General features: G+C 45.0%; 2 protein-coding genes across 3 annotated transcripts; one reads left to right on the top strand and one right to left on the bottom strand.

Moving 5' to 3' along the window:
- Positions 1–242: 242 nt before the first annotated feature.
- LOC120893248 (IQ domain-containing protein N) lies at positions 243–2,961 on the top strand. Its single transcript, XM_040295039.1, has one exon. It carries the CDS (start codon positions 929–931, stop codon positions 1,289–1,291), a length of 363 nt encoding a protein of 120 aa, XP_040150973.1. The 5' UTR covers positions 243–928; the 3' UTR covers positions 1,292–2,961.
- Positions 2,962–5,796: 2,835 nt separating this feature from the next.
- Positions 5,797–9,380, bottom strand: LOC120893247 (wolframin). Of its 2 annotated transcripts, XM_040295037.1 has the most exons (4): positions 9,252–9,380; positions 8,996–9,142; positions 6,682–8,896; positions 5,797–6,610 (listed from the first exon to the last, which is right to left on the bottom strand). In XM_040295037.1, the coding sequence occupies exons 2-4, from the start codon at positions 9,072–9,074 to the stop codon at positions 6,157–6,159; spliced, it is 2,748 nt and encodes a 915-aa protein (XP_040150971.1). In that variant the 5' UTR covers positions 9,075–9,142; positions 9,252–9,380; the 3' UTR covers positions 5,797–6,156. The 2 variants fall into 2 exon arrangements, with proteins under 2 accessions (XP_040150971.1, XP_040150972.1); XM_040295038.1 differs by having other exon boundaries at positions 8,996–9,374.
- Between the last annotated feature and the right edge of the window lie 6 nt (positions 9,381–9,386).

The following is a 9,386-nucleotide window of genomic DNA, read 5'->3' as shown; positions in this document are numbered from 1 at the left end:
GGTATGATTTTGTTAAGAGTCAGATCATAGAACAGTTATTATAGTGCTTTAAGATTTTAGCGTGTACTATCCTAACAGCCTACATAAAAGTACATAATACATGAAGCTGAGGTGTTTTCATATTAACCAACTGTCCCATTCATATAACCATCACTGTACACACTCTAACAGCATCTCCCACGAAAAGCCCATTTATCTGTCAGCAGCAGCACTCTCGCTTCGCGGTTTGCTTTGTGTCTCTTGCTCGCGCACTTGATCTTCGTGTGCCGCTCTCCTACTATTTATCATGGCATCTCTTTCCTTTTGCCGGCCGTTGCGCTATACCCCGTCTCTGTTTCGTCCGCTCGCAACAAACCAAACACAGACGGATGAGTTGGTAGGCGCGCATCCGAACGCGCGACCACGGTTCCATTCGCGGCACACGCTCTCCCGCAGTTTGAAATACTTCGTTCACCAGGTTCGACGTGACGTTAGCGATCTGCGCATAGCCGCCCACCACCGGGGTTAGTTTGCTGAAAGATACATCCAGTCTGCGTGCAAACACATCCCAACTAAGCTGAACGTTTTGTTGAAAGAATCGGAAAAAAACACAAGAGAAAGTGCATAGTGCATGAATTCTTGATTCAAAGTGAAAGTTGAAAGACACACCCCTTGTGAGGCAGAATACGATCACCATCCCGCTGCTGGGAAAGACAGCCCGAACCAAGCTTGTATAGGCGTGTGCTCGTATGCGTGTAAAAAAGACAGGGCCAAACGATTGTGTGATACACGGTGGAAAAAGTGATCCAGGCTCCCCAACAACACCCAGCGGCATCGGTGGAACCGGTTCCTCGAGATTCGGAATCGATTCAAGCGCACAGCTTCATCAACAACAATAGCAGCAAGCGCGACAGACCTAGGACAGACCCGCGTAACGCCACCAACCAAGATGCATATTCATCCGAGCTCACCGAACTCCTCCCAGTCGGAAGATGATGCGGCCACGAAAATCCAGGCCGGATTCCGCGGGTACCGAGTGCGCAAGCAAATGCGCGGACAGGGCAGTGGCAAGGGTGCCGTCATCGCTTCGGGCGGAATGGTGCCCGGTGCAGGCGCTGGCTCTGGCTCGGGCACTTCATCGTCCGGCACGGTGGAGGACAAATCGGCCACCAAAATACAGGCGAATGTGCGCGGCTTTCTGGTGCGTAAGAAGCAAAAGATGGCCACCGAGGCCGCGACCAAGATTCAGGCCAGCTTCCGCGGCTTCAAGACGAGAAAGGAGCTGAAATCATCTACCAAGAAGGAGAAATAGACCACCAGCGGATGGGATGGAGGAGCACAGCTTGCAGTAGTGAAATGGGGGCAATATGGAGTGGAGTTGCAGCTCGCCAAGCACGGAGGAAATGCGTTGCGCGTGCGTGCGTGTGTCGGATCGGATTTGTACATTTTTAAATGAAATGAGGAAAAAAACGTGTGGTGAAACAGAGGGGCAATTTTGATTTTTTAAACAAACACGATAAAAAACGCCATCTGTTCTGGCCCGGTTCTCAGGAAGATTTTTCTGTTTCTGGTCCGTAGTTCCGTAGACACTCGGTGCGGCACGAGCGGTGCATTTTTTCCATCCTCAAAACGCAAAACATTCTTTTTATTGAGCAGTGAATCTGGTTGGTGCTAAATCGAGTGATTTCCTGCTGCGTGACTTATCTCCTGCGTCTGTCGCTTTTTGTTGTTATTCCAAGATTTTTACGCAAGCTTACGTGAGTGGGTGGATGGAATTTCGTGTGCAGCTTCTTGTATGTCCGGTGTGAAGATTTAATTTTAATTTCTCGTTTTGTTTTGCATACCGGATCCAACATGAAACAGCGTGAATGCGTATGTGTGTGTAGCACAATGTTTACAACGGTTTGCGTGTCTATAACTGTAACGCATTCCGCACGCGGCTGGCGCTGGCATCATGATCGATGAATCGATCATTTCACATCGCAATGTATGAGCCCCATTCTCGTTCCTGTTTGTACAGATAGACGGGACACACAGGGATCATAGTAAACTGCGCATTGCTTCGTCACACAATAAGCACATTCAGCAAACGACCACGCACGCAATAAATGCCGCGATGCCATGGACGATCGTCGTTGATCGTCCGCTCCTCTGGAGTGCATCGAAAAAATCCCATTTTTCTGCTACTCGCATAGCACCGCGCGCCGCGCACAACAACCGTTTTCTGTTTCGCGCAAAATAACATAACATAAATCATCGTTCTAGTTGATTCGCGATTGAGCATATCGAGTTATGCAAATGAGATAGCATTAGTTGTAGTAGAAAAGGGGTGAGCTATCGATCAGAGATGCTCCGCCAGGGCCAGGAAAACTTCCCTACCGGGTGCCGGGAGAAAGACGCATAAGAGCGATAGTGGGAAATTTAAAAAAAAATGCAGAAGAATATGGACTGACTATACATCTCCCGCTAGACTACAGCAAGGTACGTCAGAGCAGAATAAAAGTGAAAGCAATTAGGAGCCGTTGCTTACGCACGTGTAACATCCCCCCCTGCCCCCATCACCCCACATTCTGACCTTACGAGTTTTCCACTCTGACAAGAACCAGAGACATTGAAACACCCTGCGAAGTGTGCGTACAAAATTTGCGAAGAAGAACCAGTGGGTTACTACCCCTCGCCTTTGGTTGGAATATCTTTAAAGAGTGTTTCCTTTTGTTTTACCTTTTGAGGCAATATAAAATGCATATTGAGCTGTATGGGCAGGACTGTAGCAAAAAGTATTTGTAGTAGTGCATTAATTCTCGTTTTTAAATAGTGATATATAAACACCGTTTTTTGTGACAATAATGAAGGCAAGTGAGGGCTAACGACATGGGTAGAAAGTCCTAGCTATAGTGTATGGATTGTTCTTTGTAGCAGCATTGAGCAAAATAAAGGAATGTGCCTCATTGTTAATAAATAATAGCTTTTACTGTATTTCAACTGTTGGGATTTTGTTTCTATATTTGCCATAATTGAGTTCATTGCAAAGAAAGTATGTAAGTATATATTCTTGTGATATAAAATGGTGAAAAGAAAATGTTGCTATAAACTACATTTGCTATATTAATCATTTCTAGGGCGTTCGCGACCAAAACGCTTCTATTACAGGATCTCAAAAGCAAAACGCATTTTTACATTTATATAATTAGGACTAGGTCAAGTTTCGAAAATCCCGGATAAATATGTGTTTAATTCCAAGCTAGTATAATAATAACTGGTTAAGCATAATAAGAAATGGTTAAGCTCTACACCTCGATAACAATAAATTCGACTTTAATTGCAGATTTTATAGTACGTTTAGTGTTGTACAAGCCACCAAAAACTGTATGCCAAAAGATTAATCTTTTCACTCCCAAACACCCTTGACACTATCAATTGCTAGGGCAAAACAAAGTTTGGTACAAACGTACAAATAATTAGAATGGCCATTTGATTATTTATTTATTTATTTATTATTTTTTTTGCATGAGCTGGCCAAGGGTGACAATTTTTACGAAACGCAAGCTTGCAGTGCCCAAATATGTAAAGATTTACACCAGGACCACATTCAAGGAAGATTGAGTTGCAACCCACCCTTATACTTTCGTGCTCGAATACAACTCAGTTTGCAAGTCAAATGGTTGGTGTAATCGACTCCAATTTGTCGTTTAATACTTTCTTATTTAAATTTTTCCTCATCCTTTTTGACCGTCCCCTGGAAGAGCATGAACATGAATATAGCCAAAACGCTCATTCCACCTCAGTCCCGATTGACGTGTTAATGTGTGTTTTCGCTTTGGTGTTTACGCATTCTTGAATGATTTCCTTTGCTAAACACAGATAACGACCAATATCATGTAGGACATAGGGTAACATAGTAGAGAATGAAAACAGAATATGCGGCAGAAACGAGACGTAAACTTTATAAAGGATTATTTGTTAAAATTACGTCTATTTACACCACGCACATGTCGGAGATTATTGGTATTTTGGATAGACGCGTCAGCTTCTTACAAGGATGTAACTATCCGGATCGGTTCGATTCCCTAACATTCCCCCCTCCGCAATTCATCTCCGGAGCCTAGATATGTTTAGCTCATGTGACGTGAATAGTCGTAATACATATATATCCGTATAAGCTGGCTTGAAATTCTATATTAGCCAAATTTATAAATATGTTAGGTATGACTTAATAAACATGTCCGTCATGGATTCAAGTTTCATATCCCTTAGCAAGAGCTGATTTTATATGGTTGCGTGGTACTAAAATAAATCTCCCTGTACAGACCGACATATGACCGTGGTTTAGAGGTTAGAAGATATAGGTATAGGTATCGCGTTTTAGGAAGATCGATTTGTTATGGCCCAACCTAATGGATCTGATAATCCACCTGTTCTCACTTACCTTTGAATCTTTATCCGGTTGCTATGGATCACAGTCAACTACGTCTGAATCGTTTTCAACTACGCCTGAAACGTTTTCAGCTACGTTTGGATCGTTTTCTGCTACGTTTGAATTTTGCAGTAATCACGCAAATTTCGTTGTAGCGCACCGCTTTTGTTCAGTGACCGAGGGGCGCATTTGCATCGCAAGGAAATTAGTCAAGTAATTCATGCATTCAATTGTCAAACCCATAGTATTTTTTACATGAAGTTTAATTCACAATTCAAATTTGTTTTTAATTTGATCACATTTGCCGAACAAACCTGCACAATCTTCTTCGTTTTGGCGTAACAACCTACGTTGCCATTCAGTTCTGTTCGAGCTATCAAGATTTAGTCGGATATTCCTTCCTTGATACGGGAGGACGGTCTGATTGAGAATTGATTCCAATGCGGAGAAGCCAACCAATCTGTCAATACCACCTTCACAATTGTCTATAGCGATTAGTTGTTTGTTATGTTGAGAATCGTTAGGAACGCCGAGCGGTCGCTGAATAAACTATGCACCGCAATGAAATTTTGCGTAGCTACTGCAAAATCCAAACGAAGTTGAACACGATTCAGACGTAGTTGCCTGTGATCCATTTTCATGGCTTGAGTTCCATAGCAACCGGATAAAGATTCAAAGGAAAGTGAGAGTGTACTTGAGGGACGGATTACGCAGAGCACATGAACCCTGGCATCCTAGAATTTTATTGTCTAATGCAGGAAACTGTTGGTTAATTAAGGGGCTCCAAATCTACAATAATGTGGCCAACCAACATTATACCAATCTATATTGGCCAAATTTATAAATATGATAAGGTCCCGTGGTACAATCCTCAACTCGTACGACCTAATAAACATGTCGGTCATGGGTTCAAATCTCATGTCCCTTAGCAGGTAGAGCAGGTATATGGTTATGGTTATGGTTACGGATATGGTTGCGTGGTACTAAAATAAATCTATAGACACAGATACTGTTTTCTGGTTTAGTTTTCAATGTGAACAGCATTCTTCAAAACTTGCAAGATGTTTTTCAACAGTTGCCATTATTTGTGACAGCTGGGCTGTTAAAAATAACCTCTTGCGACTGTTGAATAACGCCGTTTACATTAGAAACTGACCCGGAAAACAATCTATGATCCCGAAACACCAATCAATCGATCAAAATCATGTTGAATGTTTTCTTCGATTATCGTGGTGTTGCGCTGTATGAGTTTCTTCCCCCGGGTCAAACAGTCAACAAGGAACATTAGGCGAACGTAATGCGCAGATTGCGTAACTGTTTGCAAATAACAACTAAAGCAAAAAACTAAAATAGATAACTTATTTGCTTCTTTCTTTGTTACAATGAAATATGAAAACTTTTACTTTTCGGCATTTAATTTAACAACTTCTACAAATTTTATTATCGTTCATTACGTACTATATGTTATTGCAAAACTCAAGAAATTTTAAATTGAAATGTTATTAGCGTAAAATTATTCAGCAAACATAAAGGAAAAAACAGACAGTCATCGTCATCGTTAGCTTAGCTCTCTTGTAAGAAAGTTTCAACTACTGACGTTTATGTAAGATACATCATGCTACTCTCAAAGAAGAAAACAAATTGCTTCTGCCAGGGCAAGAGTGTGGACCCAGCACGAGAACTTCTGCCAACAGAGCGACTAGCGAGTAGTATGGAGTATGACCAGCATCGATTACAATACACGTCCCACGGCCTAGAGTGCGTTACTTAAAGATCACCAGCGGGTTGAAGATGACGTTCAACAAATACTTTACCCCTCGCAGTAGATCCCGCATACGTCCATTTACCTTCATTCCTTCGGTGAGATGAACAGTTGGGAGGTCAGGATTACGACACTGTCGACATCCGATTGAATGGAGTTCGACTAGCGGGTTCTTGCGTCCCAATCGCATCGAATGCACACCGAAACTTCCGGCCTGTCCTCCCATGTTCAAGTTAAATCCACTGCTAACCGTGTCCCAATGTGGCTGATCGGTATTTCCGGATGACGCGATCCCGGATTGAGCCGAATCGCGCAAGACGCCGACGAACCATACGCGGTCAGAATAGTTGAGACTTTGAGTAAAGTTTCCGAACACGTGCTGTGCTTTCAGAACAACTTCGACGGGTTTGGTCAACAGTCCAGTGGACATTCGTATCTTCAGTTCGTACTCATAGCTGCAAAAGATGGAAGAGAACAATTACCGTTTAGCGACTTGATCAAAACATAGCAACAAAATTCTACTTACGTATTCCATTTATTGAGATGGCACGTGCGTTGTCGTTGCATGAAATGTTTTAAATTTTCACATTCACCCTCAACCGATCCATTTAGGTTGCCACAGTCCGGTTCAATTGGTTCACCGTAGATGCAGGTGATGCGATCGGCCAAAAACTTTGGCAGATATCCTTCGATTAGTTGGGCCCGAAGATTGCGACGACTCGAGATTGCCATATCGACTACAGTTCCCTCCCAACGGACAAGTGTGCCATCGAGATTGGTACAGCGAAGTTGCGTCTTCACTTTATTCTCTATATCCCACGCCGGCTGATGGCAGAATTGATAGTACGTATCCCAGCTGAGAGTCGATGGCAGGGCATCGCCACCACTCGTTGGTTCGCGAGGGTCATCGAGCGAGTCGGACGTTGTCGATTCGAATAGGCGATTTTCATTCACTCCAATCGTTTCAAAGTTCGACATCATGTGGGGAAGTGTGAGGAAGATGGTTCCAATGACACAGATTGCAATCTGCAGAAAGGTGACGTATCGTTCGGTTCGCCGTGAGCTCGCCATGTAGCCTGAGATGGCAACGGCCGTCACAGCAGCGCCAATCGAAGACCAAAGTCTGACAGTTGAATCCGATAGCGAGAGCCACTCGATGACGGCAAACACGGGAATTAGCAGTGTGACGATGCCAAAGAGCGGTAGAAACAGCAACAGTCCGGATAATCCTAGAGCACCACGCACCAAACCGAACATTGTCGCCGACTGGGAGCTTATGATGCAGATCTGTAACCATGCAAGAGTCACACAGTGCGGAATGAGGTACTGGTAGATGCCACGCCAGTTGTTACGTCGCGCTATGTACATAAGAAAGCCCGGAATCATGAGATAGAGCATCGCGCGGCAGTTTAGACAAAATTCAATTCCATTGCCGATAACGAACGTCGAAAATCCAGGCACTTTTAGATCCAGAAAGCGCCAACCCGTCGTCACGACATCGTCCATTTCGTACGGGTACTTGGCGAGCACGTTCAGCCCGAACGAGAACAGGATCAGATAGTCCGGGAAGGAATCGCCCGACGTATAAATGAAGGCGAACATCGTGAGAAAGGTTAGCGCAAATGCGAGCACCGTTATCTCGGAAAACGGTAGCCATTGGTCGTTAATGTTGGGCTGCAGGACCATGTTGACGAAAAATGCGGTGAAGAAGTAAAAATAGGGCTTTAGGTTGTTGCGTAGATACTGGTTCTCCGAGTCGTTGGTGTTCAAATGTTCGTCACCGTAACGCAGGAACAATCCAGACCACATTCGAAAATCGATGAACTCGTGTTTGGATTTCAGCATCCGGAAGCTGCACAATACCATGATGGCGAGGCTCAAATAGTATCCCCCAACGGGCAGCAGTGATACAAGGTTATCGCTAGCAAAGTACCAGTAAGTGATGAGAACGAGACCCAGCTGCATCCAGCTGCTTCCGCTCGAGCCGGGAAACGTGGACAGGAGCGACACGAACCGATGATACAGCAGTTGGAAGAACATGAAGGGGTGGAAAAATGGTCGATGAAAGCACGGCACGTGATTCAGGCTGTGAGGATCGGGTGATGACAGCATGAGTGCATCACTCACGGCCGGAAGATGTCCGTTCGAATAATTGACGGCGGCCGCTAAGAGATGCGCCTCGGAAATGTGGTTCACGGTCGGGCTACGATGCAACCGATGGCTGCCGGCGTTTGGGCTACCGAGAGATGATTCTCCAGCAGGCGATCGTCCACCATCGGATCCACCACCTCCACCCAAGCTGTGTTCCATGCTTCCTTCTGCTTCGGCACCATCCGGCTGGGTGCGTCGGCGCTTTTTGTCCATCTTGTAAATTTCCCGCATACGCTTTTCGAGTTGTGCTGCCGTAACGTATTCCTCGCCATTCGAGAGGCTCGCAAAGAGTTCTTGCGCTGCCCGGCGTGCAGAACGCTCCCCCGGGCTCATGGCCAGGATAGTGCGAACGTCTTCCTCGTTCGCCTCGGTAATGCCACGGCCATTTTCGTAGCATTCTTTGAGCAGTTCGATTGACGCTTCGTGTCCTTGCTGAGCGGCGCGTAACAGCCAGTGCACCCCTTGAGCGTGGTTGTGAGCCGGATCGGTTTCGGAGTTTTCCTCCAGCAGTTGCTTAGCCAGCGCAAACTGCACTTCCGAGCAGCCATCTTCGGCGAAATGGTACTTTAAGTTGCGAAGAGACTTTTTATCTGAAATGCGAGGAAACAAGTGCAAATGAGAACGGGTGCTCAAGGCCATTGTATGAGCCGGACGGTATGAGATCATCAAGCCGAACAAAACCTCAATACCTTCAAGGTTCCATTTCTTGCGCGATGACGAAGAACCGCCGTTACTTTCGATAGGAGGACGGTTTGCCCAACTGGCCATTGCTGTTGGCTGAGAATACTAGTTGAGAAACAGGAAATGTACCGCCGGACGTTCCCACTCCGGAACAGCTGTTGTGGAATGGTCAAACGTTTAGTTTGTTCGCTGTTGTTTGGTTTGTTTCACGACGTTCACGTCTCTTTAGCAGAGTACAAACAGTACCAAGCTTCACAAACTTACAATACGTGTGGGTACTGCGTTGCAAATTGTTGATTTATAATATTGCTGTGACTTCGGCGTGTTTGTTTGGCTTTTTCCGAACTGTTGTTATGTTCTTTTTGCACTGCGGTACATCTGGTCAAAATGCGTTCGTGT

This window comes from Anopheles arabiensis, chromosome 2 (assembly GCF_016920715.1).
Source record: "Anopheles arabiensis isolate DONGOLA chromosome 2, AaraD3, whole genome shotgun sequence".
Lineage (NCBI taxonomy): Eukaryota > Metazoa > Arthropoda > Insecta > Diptera > Culicidae > Anopheles > Anopheles arabiensis.
The sequence above is the reverse complement of the archived record's forward strand: the minus strand, read 5'-3'. Positions and strand labels throughout refer to the sequence as shown.